At 42.5% G+C, this 22,606-nt stretch overlaps 1 protein-coding gene and 1 pseudogene across 2 annotated transcripts in view; both read right to left on the bottom strand.

The window, feature by feature from the left end:
* Positions 1-22,606, bottom strand: part of KIAA0753 (KIAA0753 ortholog) — a 57,117-nt gene that overhangs the window by 1,751 nt on the left and 32,760 nt on the right. Inside the window, exons 13-16 of one of the 2 annotated variants that reach the window (XM_068976372.1) lie at positions 17,291-17,476; positions 15,447-15,528; positions 10,400-10,520; positions 9,686-9,910 (exon numbers count right to left, since the gene is read on the bottom strand). In XM_068976372.1, coding sequence (XP_068832473.1) covers positions 9,686-9,910; positions 10,400-10,520; positions 15,447-15,528; positions 17,291-17,476 — 614 coding nt within the window. Of the gene's footprint in view, positions 1-9,685; positions 9,911-10,392; positions 10,521-15,446; positions 15,529-17,290; positions 17,477-22,606 lie in introns of those variants that run through there. The other variant, XM_068976373.1, reaches the window with a different exon arrangement.
* Positions 3,207-3,977, bottom strand: LOC138082756 (small ribosomal subunit protein eS1-like; annotated as a pseudogene).

Here is a 22,606-nt window from a genome sequence, read left to right as displayed (position 1 = left end):
TTACCAACTGCCTGACAGAACAAAGGATGGGGGCCTTCTTTATGGGACGGGGGGCAGGAAATTGCAAGTTTCTCTACACACACACAAACACATGCAGTACTTCTGGATACATATCCTGAAAACAAAACATTCTCTTAAATAAGCCTGATACAATTATAAAAATCTTAACACTGACACTCACATAATACTACTATCTTGGAGAAGGAAATGGCAACCCACTCCAGTGTTCTTGCCTGGAGAATCCCACGGGCAGAAAAGCATGGCGGGCTACTGCTGATGGGGTCACAGAGAGCTGGACATGACTAAGTGACTAGGCACAAGCACAACACTGCTATCCAGTCTCACCGACAGACCTGTTCAATTTTTCTGCCAACTGTCCAAAAGAAGTCCTTTGAAAGAAAAGATTCTGTAGACTGTCCAGGACTCACTGGAGGACCGCGTGTGGCAGCCAATGGTCAGTCACACGTCTTCAGTTTCGTCTAGAATGGTTCTTCAGTCTTTGTGTGTTATGATCTTAACATTTTTTGAAGAGTAGAAGCTTTGTTTTTAAGACTGTCTCTCAGTGTGGATTTGTCTGACGCTTCCTCATGGTCAGGTTCACATTCTATGTTTTGGGAACAAATGCCCAGAAGGGATGCTGTGTCCCTTCAGTGCATTATTTGTCTCATTACGATGAGCGTTAATTTTTGTCACTTGGTCATGCTGATGTCTGCCAAGTCTCTAGCCTGTAGTTACTACCTCCCCTTTGAAATTAATACATATGTTGCAGGGAGATACTTTGAGACTGTGTAAATATTCTGCTTCTCATCGAACTTGCAGAATCAATTATTACAAGGTTGCCAACACCGATTTTCTAATTTCATCATTCCTTCTCTGTTCAATAGTTGGCATGCTACTGTACGGAAGAGCTTTCCCTTCTCTATTATTTATGAATTTATGTATCCATTCATTCATTCATATCAGCTTGGTCTTATGGATTCTTATTCAACAGTTTGCAATCTGTTTCTATTATTACTTATTTTGATATTCAGTGTCCCCCCGAATGGCCGGCAGGAGTCCCTTCAAGTCAGCTCCTACGTCCTCTTGACATGCCCCCGTCATTCTTTGAACACTTCCATTCTGGCACAAAGTGAAGTTTCAGGTTCATCTTACATTTTCCCAGCCCCAGTCTTGGAACTGGCCAATTCTCCAAGGAGCCCTGGTGCCTTGTCATGGAGAAGAGTATTTTAGAAACCACAATCTGGGTACCAAGTGTGCTCGTTGCTGCTAAGTGTGTCACGGCTTCCAGGCCCTCTCAGCAGACAGGCTCAGACAGAGAGGTGCAAGGATGCACCGCCCGCGTCTATCTCTGTACCTATCAAAAACCATGTCATAATACCTCCAAGCTCACTTCAAAACAGAGGATTCATTCTAGCTTCCCCCCGAAACCTGACTGTCATTATTCACAATATACTTATTCAATCAGTACTAAAATACAGAGAAAGTATTTTAGAATTGTTAACCCATGCTGCTGGGTAAAAGAAACTTACTTATTAGAATCTAACATGTGTTTACAGTCTTTGTCTTTAGCCAGAGGATAGTCAAAATACTACATTCAAAAGTGACTTAGACAAGTTCTTATCTGTGTGTATCCCTTTAGTGTGGCTATTTGTTAGATATACAGTCAGTTTCTTCCTGTATTCCAATTTAGGGTTGCTCAACATCCTTCAAACCTTGTTGATTTGGAGGGTTGTATAGGAAACATTAACAATTCTGAAGTATACAAGAGACGAAATGAAGCTAAGTGTCCCTCCCCTTTTCCTATCCCTTCTACCCCATTCCTGTTCCAGCTGTTTTGTGGTTTTGTTTTTTTTGAGGGGGGGGCAGCTGATCTGACCATCTTTAGTCTTCTAATGGGTGTGTAAAGTGCTCTTTCATTAATGTAATTGTGATACAGCTGACCTTCTGCTACTAAAATACTAAGTATTTTCTTTATGTCTATTTGTTCTCTCTTCTTTCTTAACTTTTTTAGGGTTCTGTGATTGTTTAAATTACTTTTTCACTTTTAATTTGGGTATTATACACTATTTTACTATTCTTTTAGGGGCCAACTCTAAATTACAATAAGCATCCTTGACTTAAATTATAACATTAATTGATATTCTTATCAGTTTCCCAGACAATGCAAGAACCTTAGGACACTAACTCTGTTTATCCTCTTCCCAATTTCTATGCTACTGTTATCATGTACTTCAGTATATATTCATACACCCCCATAAGATATCAGTTTATTGTTTTATACAGTCAATATTCACTTGCCGACTATTGATTTTTTCTTAATCCATGCCTTCTTGTATTTCTGACTTTTCATCTGTGACTGTTTTTGCTCTGCCTGAAAAATACCCTTTCGCTATTTCCTATAGTGACAGTCTACTGGTAATAAATTTTTGTGGCTCTGTTTAGAACCTTTCCTGCCTTCCTTCTTGAGGTACATTTCACTGGGCTTACATCCAGACTGGCAGCTTTCTCTTTTGGAGCTTTACACCAGGGCATCCAGCCTCCACTGTTTTTGTTTCTCCATCTTCCTTCTTCTGGCTGATTTTTAAGATTTTCTTCTCCTGGTCTTTCATTTTCCAACAATACTGTGATATATGCTACGTATGGATTTCTTCTGTTTTTCTTGCTTGGGACTTAGAGCTTCTTGAATCTGTGGCTTGATGTCTAGTGTTACTTTGGGGAAGTTATCGGCCATGATCTCTTTGGATGTCCTTCTGACCCATTCCCTCTCCTTCCTCTCCTGCGACCCCAGCCACATGTGTATTAGACCTTGACCTTTATCCTCCATGCCCCTCATCCTCTCTCTTCATTTTCATCTTTTTGTGTGTCTCCATGTATCACTCATGACTTCCCAGGTGGCACTAGTGGTAAAGAACCCACCTGCGAATGCAGGAGGCTTAAGAGACCCAGGTTTGAGCCCTCGGTAGGGAAGGTGCCCTGGAGAAGGAAATGGCAACCCACTCCACATTCTTGCCTGGAGAATCCCACGGACAGAGGAGCCTGGCAGGCTACAACATAGGGTTGCAGAGTTGGACACGACTGCGACAACTTAGCACAGCACATGCTTCACTCTAGACATTTTCTTCTATCCTATGTCCAAGTCTCTAACTTTTTTCTCCCCCCACCCCCAAACAAGATATATTTTATTTGTCACCATTGAAGTCTGAGTTTTAAGCAGATTCATGGACTGGTGGCTCGTATCCATCAGTTTGTCCAACTTTAGCACCTGTCTCCTCCCCAGTAGCTTTTCCAGAATGACTACCTTCACGTGCAGCTCCATGAGTTTTCCCCATTCAAACTTAGGCTTCCTCAGCATTTTTACTTTTCTAACAATAACATCATGGAGCAGATAAACAGATTGGCAAGCTTCTCTGCCTTTTCCAGTGCTGTCTGGAATCAGTTTACTGACTGCCTCTTTCATGTCACCTGTCTGCAGCTCTCAGGTCATGATTTCCACCATCTTGTGGATTTGGTGAAACTGATGGTGCTGGGCATAAGAGGTCTTCCAAATCTTTTTGTTGCCTTTTTTTAGTAAAACCCACACAGAACAGAGGAAACAAATAACTGTTGGTGGTCTTGACACCAACGCAAGCTTCAGTCATGGTCTGCCATTGTTTGACCATGGAGCACATTTTGTCAGATCACATCATGGAAATTAATCAGGCAGCGTTTGCCCTGAGCATCCCCAGTAATTAGCTTGAATTTTCTAAATGCAACTGTATCAGTCACAGATCAGCAAGGCTCACTTCAAAAACATGACCCTTGAGGCCATCATATGTGATTTGAGTTCTTGTGACTAGTGTTTTCCCAATATTTCTTATATTGAACATAGTTGGTCCTTTCACTTCATACCAATGTTTCTTAGAAAATAGGTCAACCACTTTCTTCTTGGCTCCCTTTTCACCTCCTTTCATAAGATGCTTACTCATGCTAACCACCATGGTGCTACGCAGAGAGCCAAAAGGCTCTAATTTTTTCTTTTCATGTGTCTAATTTGTTATTAAGCCCATTTGATGAGTCGCTTATCCCATGGATGGAGGAGCATGGTAGGTTATAGTCCATGGGATCGGTCAGACACGACTGAGTGACTTCACTTTCACTTTTCACTTTCATTTCAGAAATTGTACTTTTCAGTTCTTGAATGTCCACATGGATTTAGTTTTACTCCCAGTTCTCTGCCAAAATTCTACCTCTATGTACACAGTATGCACAGTTATTTTAATATCTGTATCTGATGGCTCTAATATGTGGAGCTGCCGTGGGTCTGTTCTTGTTATTGTCATGTCTCTCTGCTGCCAGGCTTTTTTACCATTTATCAGACACTAAGTTTGAAAACTGCAGGAATAATTTAAATCCTAAGATGGTGTTATAAATCTTCAGAAAAAAGTTAAGTTTGCTTCTGCTCAGTGGCTGTCAGGCAACAATCTAGAATGACTTCAGTTCAGTCTCAGGAAGTGAGACGAAGTGGAGCTGAGTGGAGTCCTGGGAGGGCCTGCTGGCATCCAGGTCACCCTTATTCCAGAGTGCCACCCTTCAGGGTCCCCATCAGAAGTGAGCAAAGTTCATCAGGTCAGCCCTCGGCAAGCCCTTAATCCCCTCCGCTATCCTCTGATCTGAAAAGACCACTGAAAGTGCCATTCACCTTCCCCCAGAACCGACAGTCCAGGGTCAGTCTTCTCCAGGATCCTGGCCCAGTTATTCCTTATTACCTAGTTAACTTCCTGGGGCCTTCAAGCATATATGTTTTATTTTGGATCTAGCTTTTCTATTAACAGTGATCCTCAGTAGGAGAGGCGGTCCAAATTACCAAGTACATCCTTACTAGAAGCAGAAGTGGTTACTTGTGCATTTTTTTGTTTTGTTTTGTTTTTATGCTTGCTTTGCTTTGCTTTCTATATTCCTATCACTAATTCATCCCCAAACTATGAGAGAAACACAAATACATGCAATGTGTGCTCCCAATACAAGCTCCAAAGCACATTAGGTAACGTGTTTGTTTTCTTCTTTTTTAACCTTTCTTACCCTGCCTTCCCTGTCTGGAAACTACTCCTCCTAGAGCCCTCTGTCCTCCTATTCTAGAGGACACTGAATTTATGCTCACTGAAAAATTCTCTTGGAGGGACTTCCTTGGTAGTCTTGGTTAAGACTCTGCACCTCCTCTGTAGGGGGCTCAGTTTCGATCCTTGGGTGGGGAACTAAAGATCCCACATGCTGCGTGGTGCAAAAAAAAATTCTCTTGAAAATAGCTTTTGCCATTTTCCTGGAAGTTCCATGCTCAGTTCAGTTCAATTCAGTCACTCAGTCGTGTCCGACTCTCTGCGACCCCATGAATCGCAGCACGCCAGGCCTCCCTGTGCATCACCAACTCCCGGAGTTCACTCAGGCTCATGTCCATCGAGTCCATAATGCCATCCAGCCATCTCATCCTCGGTTGTCCCCTTCTCCTCCTGCCCCCAATCCCTCCCACCATCAGAGTCTTTTCCAATGAGTCAACTCTTCGCGTGAGGTGGCCAAAGTATTGGAGTTTCAACTTTAGCATCATTCCTTCCAAAGAACACCCTCTAGAATGGACTGGTTGGATCTCCTTGCAGTCCAAGGGACTCTCAAGAGTCTTCTCCAACACCACAGTTCAAAAGCATCAATTCTTTGGCGATCAGCTTTCTTCACAGTCCAACTCTCACATCCATACATGACCACTGGAAAAACCATAGCCTTGACTAGATGGACCTTTGTTGGCAAAGTAATGTCTCTGCTTTTGAATATGCTATCTAGGTTGGTCATAACTTTTCTTCCAAGGAGTAAGCGTCTTTTAATTTCATGGCTGCAGTCACCATCTGCAGTGATTTTGGAGCCCCAAAATAAAATCTGACACTGTTTCCACTGTTTCCCCATCTATTTCCCATGAAGTGATAGGACCAGATGCCATGATCTTTGTTTTCTGAATGTTGAGCTTTAAACCAACTTTTTCACTCTCCTCTTTCACTTTCATCAAGAGGCTTTTTAGTTCCTCTTCACTTTCTGCTATAAGGGTGGTGTCATCTGCATATCTGAGGTTATTGATATTTCTCCTGGCAATCTTGATTCCAGCTTGTGCTTCTTCCAGTCCAGCATTTCTCATGAGGTACTCTGCATAGAAGTTAAATAAGCAGGGTGACAATATACAGCCTTGACCTACTCCTTTTCCTATTTGGAGCCAGTCTGTTGTTCCATGTCCAGTTCTAACAGTTGCTTCCTGACCTGCATATAGGTTTCTCAAGAGGCAGGTCAGGTGGTCTGGTATTCCCATCTCTTTCAGAATTTTCCACAGTTTATTGTGATCCACACAGTCAAAGGCTTTGGCATAGTCAATAAAGCAGAAATAGATGTTCTTCTGGAACTCTCTTACTTTTCTCCATGATCCAGCAGATGTTGACAATTTGATCTCTGGTTGCTCTGCCTTTTCTAAAACCAGCTTGAATATCTGGAAGTTCACGTGTTAGAGTTCCCAAATTTCCTAAATCCTGTCTTCCTCTTTCTCATGTTGATGGTAAACACCCTCTAGAAGCTTACTGAGAAACTACATTTTTCGATACTTTGCATACTTTAAACTGTCTTTATTCCATCCTTTTATTTGATAATTTAGCTGGGCACAGAATTCCAGGGTGAACTTTGGAAGCATGCTCTTATATCCTGTAGCAGGCTGCTACTGACAACACACCCTTCTCATTTCTGACTATTTGAATGTGCCCGGTTCTAACTCTGGAGCCTTGCATCATCTTCTCCTTACACGAGGATGCTCGCATTTCCTGTGCACAACATGTCATGATGTGTTCAGTTTCATTTATTCATGCATTTATTCACCCACGCACTCGCAGTGAACTGGTGAATCCTTTCAATCTAGAGACTAATGACCTTCTGGAGAGTCTTATAGAATTTCCTCGTTAGTTTTCCATTCCTCCTTTTACCCTCTTCTCACGTTCTGTAAATCTTGTTAGTTCAATGTTTTCTCTTATACTAGCCTCTGTAGCTTTCACGGTTTCCAGAAATGTTGGGATCTCTTAGTGATCCGCTCTATTCAAGAATGAGAATTTCAATTAAACCTCCTATGCTCTGACTCCCTTGCACCCATGCATCCCCAGTGCTTCTCCTTCCTGAGTCTTACCAAGATTCTTCTGCACAAATTAGCTTGATTCTTGGCTCCACCCTCATCAGGTTCTTGGCTCTCTCTGGTCTGGTAAGTCATTGCCTATTTGTCTAACTGCTCATGGCTTCCAAAATTTTCCTGCTGGTTCTTATTTGCTGTCATTTATGCTTTCATGCCTTTTATTCAGCCTTTCAGTGACATACAGTGAGATAGGGCTACAGGGAGTAGAGATAAATCGTATGTTCAGTCTGCTCTTTTCAACCAGAAGTCTCCTGATTTGTTTTTCCAACCAGGAATCCTTAAGAGTTTGCTTTCATTAAAAGCATCACGACCTTAAACCTTTCCTTTCAGAATCATGCTTTTATTTACATCCAGTTTATACTATCTGCCCCTTCTGATCACTGGAATAGTCCTTTTCTCCAGGTGAAGGAAGGAATGGAGACAGTAAAATAAAGAGGAAAAACTCAGCTGATTTCTCCCTCACCCAAGAGGCTATCAGATGAAGCCAACTATCCTTGGATATTTCTTCAAGATTAGATCAATACACTTCTCATCTTTGGGACACCCAAATAAGAACCAAGAGAGATCAAAAACAGAGCTAGAATATTTAGATATGCTGCCACTTGAGGGTCCAGGACAAGAGAGGAGATCATCTGTGAAGTTCAGGCATATTTTAACAACTCTAACCTCTATATCTTACCCTATTTGTCCTCACAGGAGGAGAGAGAGATTCCCCCTACATCTACAGAACTGTAACAAAATGTATCATTAATCACGTGTTAAGAATGTAATACCGGGAACAGTCTATCTTCTTTAGCTTATTTTAAATTTCCCAAGATGCCAGTTAGTCTAATCAATCCAGACAAGCTCTGTGCAAACCAGTGGGCATGCTACAGGGCTGCAGGTTAATGCATGGAAGCAAGTCAAGTTTACTCTACTCTCCTCCCCAGGAAATATATGTGGCATCTCAACCAGAACAAAGGGTCTTCATATGCTTCAAAGGGTATGTATATTATGAGAAGTCTTAGGACTTCAGGTTTGACTTAAGGGAGTGGACATGTGATTATCTCTGATCCCACCCAAATCCCCACTATAATAAAAGGAGATAAACGAACATATGAAACTACATGGAGAAGAAGACAAAAGTAGATGAGACAGGTAATCAAAACGACTCAGCAGTTCAGAGGAAATGCAGAGGAAGCAGAAACCTTAGGGTGTATAGCGGAAGACACCAAGGAAAAGCAAGCTGATCGGTCTCACCGAACATTACAAAGTCTCTGGAAGTAAGAGAACCAGGAACCATGAAAGTGGAAACAAGTATTGGGTAGGAGATGAGAACGCAGACTGAGACTGCAGGATGAGCTGGTAGACTGATGGGTCTCTACCCCTGCTCGTGGCAGCTACGTGACTAGCCCTCCTTCACCCCCACAAAGGAAGGGACGCATATTCTTTGGGAAAAATAAGCCAGGAATTTAAAACTCAACCAAATCATCAGTCAAATATGAAGATAAGACACTTTCAAACGTATAAGTCTCAGGAACTGTCCTGTGATACACAGAGCAGTATAGGCTCCATCAAAGTAAGGGAGTAAACCAGGAAGGAGAAAGACACGTGGGAACAGAACACAAGGACCCTAACGTGGGAGGGAGAACCTCATGCCCAGGGTGGTGATGAAGACATATGCCAGGACAAGAGCCACACCGCACATCTAGAAAGTGGTTGGGCCAGGCTGGGGTAGAAGGAAAGAGAGTCTCAGGAGAAAGAGTTGGGGTGGAGGTGAGATTAACCAACACATCAAATCATGAGGAAAATTATGTTGAGAGGTGTTGGCTAGAATGTGAAGAACTTGAATAATATATTAAAAAAATAAGCAACTTAAAAAGAGGCAATTATTAACTCCTGGAACATGTTTGAAACCTGTTAAAGAAAGATGTCATAACAGTATACTCTAGGTTCACTGATGAAAATTATCTGCTCGTATATAATAAAATGATACTCGTAAGGAATTTAAATTTGAGCATTATTTCTAAAGAATGAATTTGCACACATCTTTCAAATGAATATTTACATGAAAGAAGGCTACCCATTCTTCAAATATCTAGCAGCAGTGGGACTGCCAGAAGGAGAAGGTTAAGTGTAGTGAGGTCTATAGACCTGCTGTCCTGTTGCAAGTCTGACGTGACCATGAAGATTTCAAGATCGTAACTGCTTCCTGCCCGGTCATAATTCACGTTCTCTGATGACGCTGACCTCACTAACACCAACAGGAAGTCTGCCCTGAACAAAGTTTCTACTTCTGGTGGAAGGCTGCAGCATGCTCCTCGGGATGGCATCAGCCATGCTGTTTTCCCATCTCCTCTCCCTGAAGAAAGGCACTTGGCAGAGAAAGCCTGTTCCCCAGCCCCGGAGCAGCCACTGGAATTCCAGGGCCCAAAAGCTTGGCCTGAGACCTTGGCCAGGCCTTTCTGCAGTCAAGTTAACACATGGCACCCTGTTCCTCAACAGAGCGCAAGCCCTCCTCCTGACCTTTCAGCTATGAGCCATGGGTTGAAGGAGCCCACGGCCTCGTGCGCAATCACCCGCAGGTAGTGCTCGAAACGGCGGCAGTAGTCAACGATGCTACGACGCATGGCCAGCGGGACAAAGAGGGCAGCTCGGCCTTCTGTCTGTTGAGCATCTTCTGAAAGGGAAGGAAGGGGAGCTTCTCTTTTCTCCGATCTCTCCTCTGTTCCCACACTTTCATCCAGAGAACTGAGAGCAAATAAAAATGATGAGAGCATTCAAAATCATCTACAAGTGAGAGTAAACCGTTAATGCATCCTGATGGTTGGACAACCAAAGGCTGACCTTCATTTTCCTTCCTCACGCTGCATCAAACCCAACATCACCACTCACTGTTTCTCCTTTACATGAACCAACCATCCTCATGGGAGCAACATCTGGACAAAAGAATTCTTAAAGCAAATCTTGCCGTAATGACTTGCAAAAGTCACTGTGCCACTGTGCCACTGTGATGCTTTCAATCGTAAAAATCAGCTGTTACTAAAGGCTCCTTAAGATGCAACACACTCAATGCCCATCTTATAAACACACTGTTTGCTGGGCCATCTTGGAGTTTGGCAAGATCTTGGTCAAGAGAAGAATCTCTCTCTGTCTTGTGGTTATTGGAGGAATGCAAAATCCAACAAGGTCAAAGGTAACCAACTACAAATGAAATCAGACAGGCTCATTACCACTTACGCGCCATTGCAGGGCCCTTCTAACACGATGTTCACATCTGGGTCTTTTCGAGCTGCAGTCTTTGTGATCCTGATTGGATGAGGAGAAAGAGGCCTTTCACTTACTGCTGGAAATTTCTGGTCTAGAAAAGAAGAGGCATAAAATGACTATATGTAAAGAAATGCTGGAGTAGACATCACTGGAGTGGCCAGTAACCTGTGAGGAAGTTCACAGGCATGTCTCTTAAGCATAAGGGTTGAGCTGGCAGTGCAAAAGGCAGACAATGCCTCTGTTCTACCTGAAAAGGTGAATGTAAAAGTTATCAAGAAACAAACCAATGAGGAGTTAGTTTTAAGAAATAAGGAACTTGTTTCAAAGCTTCTGTCAGCTCTGAGGTAGACTCCCTGAAGAGGCCTGTGCAAAGCCAGGTTCCATTAGGATCCACCCCTCATTCAAGGAGTCTCGAGCAGTTGGGTTTGTTTTTAACCTTTAAATTATCTGATTACTGGAGAAGGGAAAAAAAAGAACACTCAACACCTGAACACCTGACTAGCTGACAATTTGTGTCTGAGCTTCGCTGGGAAAATCTGCATGATGACAGTCAAAACATTAACGTATTAACTATACATTGCGGCAGGCTTGACAGCTCCTTGGAGCTTTGGATTATTTATCATTTGAAACACATCTCAGATATAAAAAGAAAATTGCCCTTCTCTTAGGTAAAGAGCAAGTATAAGTCAAACACCTTTCTCTGACTCATGTATTTCTTTGTTTATGATTTTTTACGCACAGGAATACTGTATAGGTCCTTCCCTGGTGATCCAGAGGTTAAGACTCCACACTTCCAATGCAGGGGGTATGGGTTCAATCCCTGGTTGAGAAACTAAGATCCCACATGACATGCAACAGTGGCCAAAAATTTTTTTTTAATTTTCAAAAACTTTAAAAATATATTAATAAAAAGAAATACTGCATAAGTCAGTTTTTATAAAAATATTACTGAAAGTACAATCAATTTTCAATTGACTTCAGAAAAGAGAAAATAAGAGATACAGATTCGACACTGCACAATTCACAGATCACCTTAAATTTGGTTTTTGTGATGCAACTAAACATACAATCAGAATAATTAGAGACAGAGGGTTCTTATGAGGATTTCATGGTTCTGGATTTAAAGTATCCACAAATTCATTTCAGTTCTTGGTGTTCTTCAAAGCTCCTTTGAAATGCATACCTAGACTCCAGCAGAGTCAGAGATAGGGACTACTAATTTAAATTGCCCTTGAAAAAGAGAACACTGAGTCCTTGGTAAGGCTATCTTTTGCACGATGCAACCTGACTGTGGCCAATGGCCAAACCAACAGTGAAACAGTTGCCCTTCAGCACTCCCCTTTCCTCTGCTTCCAAACCGAAAGATGCCCACTGATTCACTAGGCGGTGATGAGAAGGCTCATCCCCGGGTCATGACCCTGCTAGATGCAGCTGGGATACTACTTAATATGATAAACCTCTCTGGCTTATTTGGGAGACATAAAGGACCCTCCCGGAGGCAATGGCAACCCACTCCAGTACTCTTGCCTGGGAAATCCCATGGGTGGAGGAGCCTGGTGGGCTGCAGTCCATGGGGTCGCTAAGAGTCAGACACGACTGAGCGACTTCACTTTCTCTTTTCACCTTCATGCACTGGAGAAGGAAATGGCAACCCACTCCAGTGTTCTTGCCTGGAGGGTCCCAGGGACAGGGGAGCCTGGTGGGTTGCCGTCTATGGGGTCGCACAGAGTCAGACACAACTGACGCAACTTAGCAGCAGCAGCAGCAAAGACCCTCCAGAAACATCTCTAACAGGGTAGGACATGGCAGAAGTCTATGGGAGTTCACAGGAAGGAGCAAACATAAGGTGGGCCTGGAAGAATGGTTCATCTGTCAAGTGAGGACAAACACAGAAGCCGGAGTAGGGCTAGGGGAGAGAGAGAGAATGAGAGGAACAAAGAACGGTGCGTGAAAAATTACCAGAACTGGGGCTTCCCTGGTGGCTCAGTGGTAAAGGATCCGCCTGCCAATGTAGGAGACACAGGTTCGGTCCCTGATCCAGAAGATTCCACATGCCGCAGAGCAACTAAGCCGGTACGCCACAACTATTGAGCCTGCACTCTAGAGTCTGAGAACCTCCACCACTGAGGCCACATGCTGCAACTCCTGAAGCAGGCATGCCCTGGAGCCCCGCGCTTTGCATCTACAGAAGTCACCACAATGAGAGAAGTTTACCCACAACCAGAGAGCAGCCCCTGCTTGCCACCCACACAGCATCGAAGACCCAGCACAGCCATAAATAAATAAATAACACTATGAATGGTACACTTAAAAAACAATTACCCAAACTGAAAGGAATGAATCTCAATTGTGTTTAGATGGCTCATTTTTCAGTCAAAATGTGACACAGAGAACACTTTTCCTAAGACAATACCCCAAACTCATACTCTTTTAAAGAAGTATATGTACATATACTGCTATTATAAATCTTCTATAGCCACAACTTCCTTTCCTTCTCTTAATACTCACAGTACCAAAAATCCTTTAGAGGTAATGTTTAACCACATTTTATTTTCCTTCTTTCATTGAGTAAAGTAGTAACTGATAAGCATAAGTCAAAGAGAACTTGAGCAACACACCCCAGCCCATTGCGACACTGGCCTAGCAACTGCAGCCAAAAGGCATACATATGAATTTTTAAAAGTGGAAGAGAAAAGAAAGTCTTTTCAACAAATGGTGTAAGAACAAATGAATATCCATTAGCAGAAGGAAAAAATGAACCTCAACCTCTACCTCAAACCAGAGCCAAGTTTTATTCAAGATGGATCACAGGCCTACACATACAAACTGAAACCATAAAGCTTCTAGAAGAAAACGAGAGCTTCTCTTCCCAACGTGGGAATAGGCAAAGGTTTATGAGATCAAAGAAAGCAAAATCTATACAAGAAACATTGGATAGCTTAGACTTTATCAAAATTTAAAATGTTTCCTCATAACAAAACACATTTGAGAAAATACATACGTGAGCTACAGATGGGAGAAAATATTTGCAAACACTCACCTGAGTAGATTAGTGGCTGCTGGGAAGAGATGGGGGAGAATGAGAAGTGATTGCTAATGGAAGCTGGGATTCTTGTTAGGGTGATGAAAATGTTCTGGAATTAGACAGCAATGACATTTGCAACATTCTGTAAATATACTAAAAACGACTCAACTTTAAAAGGATGAATTTTAGGGTACGTGAATTAGATCTCAATAGAACTGTTTTGAAAATAGTATATATATGGCAAAGAATTCACATCCAAATGCATGAAGAATTCCTATAACTCAAACATAAAAAGACAATCCAATTCAAGACTTGGACACTTCATAAAGAAAGATATACAAATGACTAATAATTACCTGAAAATGTTCTAAACATCATTATTACCAAGGAAATGAAATTAAAGCCACAAAGACATATTGCTACGGGTGTACCAGAATGGTTATAATGAAAAAGACTTTGACAATTCAAACGTCGGCAAGGATCTCTAGCAGTAGGAACTCACAATGCAGGGAGTGTAAAATGGTACAGTCACTTTGGGGAAATGTTTGACAGTTTTTATAAAGTTAGACATGTGCCTAGCCCATAATCTGGCAAATCTACTCAGGTTTTTAATCCAAGAGAAATGAAAACCTATGTCCATAAAAAGATTACACATGAATACACTCAGCAGATTTCTAATAGACCCAAATTAGAAACAATCAAATGCACATCTCCAGGCAAATGGCTCAACTAGATGTGGTGCCTGTGTACAATGGAATACTACTCAGCAATAAAAAGGAATGGACACTGACACCAAGTGTGGCAGGCTGAACAGTGGCTCCCCAAGATGTCCAGATTCTGACCCCTGAAACCTGTGAATGTCTCTTCTATAGCAGGAGGGACTTTAAGGATCTTGAGACGGGGAAAGTAACCTGGATCACTGGGATGGGCCCTAAAGGTAACCAACAAGTCACTGTAATAGGCAAGCAGAGGAAGATGTGACTCGGGAGGAGAAGGCAATGCGAAGGCAGAAGCAGTCTGGAGTAATACAGCCACAAGCCTGAGAACGCAGGCAGCCTCAGAAGCTGAAAGAAGGAACCAGCCCTGCCCATCTCTTGCTTTTTTAGCCCTTTGAGACAGTCAGACTTCGGACCTCCAGGAATTCATTTGAGAATAAATTTATTTTAAACCACTACATTTGTGCTATAACTTGTTACTAACTTAAGCTTGTTACCCTAGCAACAGGAAATGAGTAATAGATAAATTATAAGACATCTTGCAAAATGAAAGACAAAAGGTTAAATACATGTATGATTCCACTTATATGAAATTCCAGAATAGGAAAAATTAATCTAAAGTTAAAAATAACAGCACAGTGGTTGGCTGGGTAGGGGGGCACTGCCTGGGAAGGAGCACAGGGTGACGGAAGGAGTGTGGGTAACAAAGATGCACCCGTTTGTCAAAACTCATCAAATAATACAGTTAAGATCTGCGTATTTCATTGATGTAAATTTTATCTCAAAAGGAAAAAGAACTCTAAGTAAATATGAAGCTCCAGTTGCTGATACACAGGTTGAAATGTTTCGGGTAAGATGTACCAATGTCTGCAACTTACTCTAAAATGCATCCAAAAGTAACATGAATTGATGGGTGCTCATGTGTGCTCTTTGTGACCCCAGGGACTGTAGCCCACCTGGCTCCTCTATCCATGGGATTTCCCAGGGAAGAATACTGAATGGGTTCCATGCCCTCCTCCAGGGGATCTTCCCAACCCAGGGTTCAAACCTGCGTCTCTTGTGTCTCCTGCATTGGCACGCGGATTCTTTACCACTGAGCCACCTGGGAAGCCTAAGAGGCTAAGGAGATATATGATAAAGCAAATATAGCAAGATTTTAATTGTAGAATCTAGAAGAAGTATATATGAGTATCCACTGTACAACTTTTTTCAACTTTTCTGTATGTGTGAAATTTTTCACAGTACAATGTAGAGGGAAAAGTGGGGGAACACTCACCATTTTTTTCTTCCTGCATCCAAAAATGAGGGTCGGTATATACAATTTTATTATATCTTTGACGAACTGTCTCCTGGTATTTCTTTAAAAAAATAAAAAAAGATTAATTTATGCAGAAAAAAATTAGTTTCATTACAAACCAGGGACTAGGAAGGTTATAACAGTCCAGCAGACATTTGATAGACACTTCGCCAGAAAACAGGCACCTCCCAGGCCAGGAAGCGGTTAGCTCATGAGGGGAAGTGTAAAATAAAATGAGGCAATTAAACTATACTAACTAATGTAATCTGGACCAGCACTGCCCACTAGAATCTGAATTGATGATGGAAATGTTCTATTTTTCCCCTGTCCAATGTACTAGCCACTAACTACTGACCACTGGTAATGCAGTGATGTATTTAATTTTAACTGGTTTACATTAAATGGCCATGTGTGTAAATGGCAGTGTATGTAAATGGCCATGTGTGTGGCTATAGACTACCATTTGGTAGTTACCCCCAAGAAGGGGAAATCAGTTACAAGACCAGGATAAACTACACATTTTTAAATTGTCAAAAACCAACTAAATGTTGTCTTGCCTATGTTTTTGGTTTAGCAGCAAAGCCAAAATGAGATTTCATCCAGGTGGAGTTAAAATGAAAATTCTGAGCTAGGAGTCAGGGACCTGGATTCTCAGCCCAGCTCTGGTGGGAACTTTTGGGTAGCCTTGGCCATGTCACTCATTCCCTTACTGTGTCTCAATTTCCTCCTCAGAACCATCCAGGGCTTGGTTTGCATAATGTCTGAGGTCTAGAATTTTCTAAGAGTATTCTAAAGCAGTGTCACAGGAATTAAGAAAGATAAAGTTATCTGTGTTTTGCCAGGATCCAAAGGGAGGAGAGCAGAAGAGGCAACTGGGCAGCATTTACAAGCTGAGGAATGAAGACGTTGTTGGTCCCATTTGTAGGACTGGGCTCTGGCCCAGCGTTTTTGGTATCACATATCGATGATGAGTTGTGTGTCAGGTAGTATACAGACACTTCATACCTCATTTTGTCCTTAAAAACACCCTCACTTAATTAAAAAAGACACATGTACTCCAGTGTTCATTGCAGCACTATTTACAATAGCCAAGACATGGAAGCAACCTAGATGTCCATCGACAGATGAACGGATAAAGAAATTGTGGTGTGTATACACACACACACACACACACAATGGAATATCACTCAGCCATAAAAAGGAATGAATTTAAGTCAGTTTTAGTGAGAGGGATGAACCTAAAGCCTGTTATACAGAGTGAAGTCAGTCAGAAAGTGAAAAACAAATATCATATTAACACACATCTATATATATATAGGGAATCTAGAAAAACGGTGCTGACAGGAATGGGCACAGCGGGGGAAGGAGAGGGTGGGACGACTTGAGAGAGCGGTACTAACATATATACACTACCAACTATAAAAGAGACAGCTAGTGGGAAGCTGCTGCACAACACGGGAGCTCAACCCAGTGCTCTGTGATGACCGAGAGGGGTGGGATGGGATGGGGGGGCAGGGAGGTTCAAGAGGGAGAGGACATATGTATACTTATGATTCACTTTGTTGTATGGCAGAAACCAACACAACACTGTAAACCAATTATCCTCCAATTAAAAAACATATTAAAAAACAAGCAAAACCATCCCACTTATCAGAAAGGGTAAGTGACTTTATGAAAGCTGCACACGTGGCTGACAGTCGAGCTGGGATTTAAACTGAGGACCAGGTAACTCTGATGCTTAAAGCTACAAAACCATGAGGAGGAGCTGTGCTCAACAGAAGCCAGCCTCCAGCAGCCAACCGGAACTGGCACCTGCGACCTACTTCCATTTCCTCCATTCGGAGCATCATCGTCTCCAGGTACAGGCTGTCCTTGCTGTCCCCTAAGGTGGATAAGGCATCAGACTCCCAGATCTTAGAGTGAGTCACGGGCCAGTACTCGTGAGTGGTATTTTCCAAAGAACCATCCAGCTGATGAATGTTACTGGATTCGCCATCAACAGCTGTAGCCTGCAAAACAAGCGAAGGGGATGGAAAGGCAACATGAAGACTGCGTGAGACTTAAATATGAACATTGCTCATACACACCAACCGTGCGATGGTACAACAGGCAGTTGCTACACTGAATCCAGCCTCTCCTAAGTCAGTGAGCACTGACAGCAGGACATCAGGACAGTCAGGACAGTTTCTACCAGACATTTAAATAGTTGCGTCAACTGAGTAACACGATTAATATCCATGAAAATTATTGTTACTACCTGTTCTGCCAGCTGGTAAAGCAAGTTTCAGACTCAAATTGAAGAAAGCAGTGAAAACTGCTAGACCGCTAGACCATTCAGGTATGACCTAAATCAAATCCCTTATGATTATGCAGTGGAAGTGAGAAATAGATTTAAGGGCCTAGATCTGATAGATAGAGTGCCTGATGAACTATGGAATGAGGTTCGTGACATTGTACAGGAGACAGGGATCAAGACCATCCCCATGGAAAAGAAATGCAAAAAAGCAAAATGGCTGTCTGGGGAGGCCTTACAAATAGCTGTGAAAAGAAGAGAGGCGAAAAGCAAAGGAGAAAAGGAAAGATATAAGCATCTGAATGCAGAGTTCCAAAGAACAGCAAGAAGACATAAGAAAGCCTTCTTCAGTGATCAATGCAAAGAAATAGAGGAAAACAACAGAATGGGAAAGACTAGAGATCTCTTCAGGAAAATTAGAGATACCAAGGGAACATTTCATGCAAAGATGGGCTCGATAAAGGACAGAAATGGTATGGACCTAACAGAAGCAGAAGATATTAAGAAGAGGTGGCAAGAATACACGGAAGAACGGTACAAAAAAGATCTTCATGACCCAGACAATCATGATGGTGTGATCACTAATCTAGAGCCAGACATCCTGGAATGTGAAGTCAAGTGGGCCTTAGAAAGCATCACTATGAACAAAGCTAGTGGAGGTGATGGAATTCCAGTTGAGCTGTTTCAAATCCTGAAAGATGATGCTGTGAAAGTGCTACACTCAACAGGCCAGCAAATTTGGAAAACTCAGCAGTGGCCACAGGACTGGAAAAGGTCAGTTTTCATCCCAATCCCAAAGAAAGGCAATGCAAAAGAATGCTCAAACTACCGCACAATTGCACTCATCTCACATGCTAGTAAAGAAATGCTCAAAATTCTCCAAGCCAGGCTTCAGCAATATGTGAACCGTGAATTTCCTGATGTTCAAGCCAGTTTTAGAAAAGGCAGAAGAACCAGAGATCAAATGGCCAACATCCGCTGGATCATGGAAAAAGCAAGAGAGTTCCAGAAAAACATCTATTTCTGCTTGATTGACTATGCCAAAGCCTTTGACTGTGTGGATCACAATAAACTGTGGAAAATTCTGAGAGAGATGGGAATACCAGACCACGTGACCTGCCTCTTGAGAAATCTGTATGCAGGTCAAGAAGCAACAGTTAGAACTGGACATGGAACAACAGACTGGCTCCAAAGAGGAAAAGGAGTATGTCAAGGCTACGTGTATACTGTCACCCTGCTTATTTAACTTCTATGCAGAGTATCTCATGAGAAACGCTGGACTGGAAGAAGCACAAGCTGGAATCAAGACTGCCAGGAGAAATATCAATAACCTCAGATATGCAGATGACACCACCCTTATAGCAGAAAGTGTAGAGGAACTCAAAAGCCTCTTGATGAAAGTGAAAGAGGAGAGCGAAAAGTTGGTTTAAAGCTCAACATTCAGAAAACGAAGATCATGGCATCCGGTCCCATCACTCCATGGGAAATAGATGCGGAAACAGTGGAAACAGTGTCAGACTTTATTTTTGGGGCCTCCAAAATCACTGCAGATGGTGACTGCAGCCATGAAATTAAAACACGCTTACTCCTTTGAAGAAAAGTTATGACCAACCTAGATAGTATATTCAAAAGTAGAGATATTACTTTGCCGACTAAGATCCGTCTAGTCAAGGCTATGGTTTTTCCTGTGGTCATGTATGGATGTGAGAGTTGGACTGTGAAGAAAGCTGAGCGCCAAAGAATTGATGCTTTTGAACTGCGGTGTTGGAGAAGACTCTTGAGAGTCCATTGGACTGCAAGGAGATCCAACCAGTCCGTTCTAGAGGTGATCAGCCCTGGGTGTTCTTTGGAAGGAATGATGCTAAAGCTGAAACTCCAGTACTTTGGCCACCTCATGCAAAGAGTTGACTCATTGGAAAAGACTCTGATGCTGGGAGAGATTGGGGACAGGAGGAGAAGGGGACGACAGAGGATGAGATGGCTGGATGGCATCACGGACTTGATGAACGTGAGTCTGAGTGAACTCTGGGAGATGGTGATGGACAGGGAGGCCTGGCGTGCTGCGATTCATGGGGTCGCAAAGAGTCAGACACGACTGAGCAACTGAACTGAACTGAAAGTATCTGCTTTGTGCTAGACTCAGAAGAATGTTCAATACTGCACATGTCATGGGGCTTCCCTGGTAGCTCAGTTGGTAAAGAATCCACCTGCAACTCAGGAGACCCCGGTTCAATTCCTGGGTCGGGGAGATCTCCTAGAGGGCATAGCAACCCACTCCAGTATCTTTGCCTGGAGAATCCCCATGGACACAGGAGCCTGGCAGGCTATAGTCCATGGGGTTGCAAAGAGTCAGACACAACTGAGCAGCTAAGCATACAGCATATGTCATATTCTCCAGAGGACATACCTACACTATTCTCTTTCAGTTCAGTAAAACATCCGTTTGTAAAAACATCTGTTCACAACATCACAGTTGATGATTCTTGTCTCTGTTTGAGACTTTCTACCACTAACCTGGGGGCTTCTCTGGTTGCTCAGACAATAAAGAATCCGCCTGTAATGCGGGAGGCCTGGGTTCAATCCCTGGGTTGGGAAGATCCCCTGAAGGAGGGCATGGCCACCCACTCCAGTATTCTTGCCTGGAGAATCCCCACGGACAGAGGAGCCTGGTGGACTACAGCCCATGGGGTCACAAAGAGTCGGACATGACTGAGCGACTAAGCACAGCACAGCACCCCTAACCTGGAAGAGTTTCACCAGCCTTTCTTGACTTTGTATCCTTTACGTTGAAAAAGCACTTTACAGCTTGCAAAACATTTTTATATGTGTTGTATTTCTGTTGATTCTAATATGTGTCTATAATCTGCTCTAAAAGAGGCTTTTTAACATAGAATGTCTGCTGGGGAAATGATATCAGGCTCTGGAAGGAGACATTTCTGGGACCCAATCCTGGTTCTGCCACTGATATGCCTCAAAGTGGGGGCAAGTATGCTTAACCTCTCTGGGCCTCAATCCTCTGGTCTGTAATATAGAAACAATAACCCTACATTTCAGAGTTACAAGGATTATATGAGCACTTGTACACTGGAACACTTAAAAAATAGTGATTGGCACGAAGAACGGTTACTGCCATAGTAATTTTTAAAACCTTTTAACGGTTTACAGAAGAAAATACATTAATGACCAAGAAAGAAATGTTCAACCTTGACCAAAGTTAAAGAAATAAAAATCAGCTGAATAGCCAATACAATAAAATTACCAAGAAATCTAGAGCTAACTAAACCAGTAATGCAGGTCTAGTTAGTTAAGATGTGTGTATCTGTTATTTTCATTCTTAATGTTTGAAGAATCAAATATGAAGAATCCTGTGAGATAAGGAAGGACCCAATGAGCTGATATGAAAAAGACCACCAAAATATAAAGAAGCTGGATACAGATGAGCATACAGTACCCATTGGTGGGGAGATTTTACTTTTTACATGATACTTTTCCTGAATTGTTTGCCTTTTTATCCAGGTACAGCTTTTAATTAAGGGAAAAGCTTACACACTTTGGAAAAATGTATTTCATGCGCAAGTTCAGTTAATGACAATAGTAGCAGCAGGAGACAAATATGCCATGATGGCACCCTCCCAAAATCTATTTCCTGACACCAGAGATCATCCTGTCTGCAAGCAAATCTACTGAGAGCTATAGCTGATTTGCAAAGTGCAGCAAACGTCTCCTCCCTTTGAGAGATGAGAATTCTGGGTATCTGGGATCAAGGTCCCACAGCTCTTTTATAAGTGAACACAGCAAAATATCTCTTCTTTAACTTCATCATGCCAACTTCAACAAGTTTGCTTCTATTCAGTTATTTATAAACACTGACCCTCAATGGTGCTGCCTAGGAAATTCTTGTGTGGTGATGCTGAAGTTTAACAGCAGCTGAGAATGGTAAATACTGGACAGAATTACTTTTCCTTTTTAAGAAATTGTATTAAAGCCCATTTAATGCCTACAGCATGGTTCTCATGTACAAAGCATATTCAAACAGTCTACTGCACTGACAGCATATATGACCACTTCACTTCTCTTTCCTATGAAAATACCGCATGAATTGCCTCCCTAGATGAGAGGTGAATCTCGTTACTTTTCTGTACAAAAGACACAGCCATCACGCACTTGGTCTGTAAGAGCCAGATGCAGGGTTTCAGCTTCCAGTCTCAGATGCCTCACCTCGCATGAGATTCTGTCATAAAATACTGGTACAATAAAATTACAACTGTAAAAATTACAAAAATATGCTAAAGCTAAACGACTGCTTAATAATTAGAACTGGGATACATCCTTGGAATCTACCATCTTCCTGTTCCTCAGGTCGTTGGGCTGGTGGAGCAGCATTCCAATTTCCTTCTCACTCTGAGACCGTCACCCTTGCTCGGCCCTTCACTTGCTCTGAACACAGAAAGCAGTTAACTTCTCTCCGCCCTCCACGAACAGCCGCCGGAGGCAGCCTGCACCTTCTTGTTCCTTTGCAGAGGTGGAAGGGCAGGGAGGGCAACATCCCCACTAATGGTGAACACACGTCCAGAGGAAGAGCACAGGGGCGGACAACCACATGCTATGCTTTCATTTTTCTCAAACGTTATCATTTGTTCCTGGGCCACCTTTTGCCTCTGCCAGGCCAGATACTGGTCATTACTAGGCACTCAAAACATGCTTGCCTAACAATACTTATTAGGCCCTCAGTATAAAGGAAATTAGGCCAGTAATGAGCAAAACTAGGCTGAACAAGAGGAAATGAGGGCAGTCATTGTTCTGCCGTGGGCCATCAACATTCAGGCTCATGCAGCTACCCACACTC

The sequence above is a fragment of the Capricornis sumatraensis genome, chromosome 8, assembly GCF_032405125.1.
Source record: "Capricornis sumatraensis isolate serow.1 chromosome 8, serow.2, whole genome shotgun sequence".
NCBI lineage: Eukaryota > Metazoa > Chordata > Mammalia > Artiodactyla > Bovidae > Capricornis > Capricornis sumatraensis.
The sequence above is the reverse complement of the archived record's forward strand: the minus strand, read 5'-3'. Positions and strand labels throughout refer to the sequence as shown.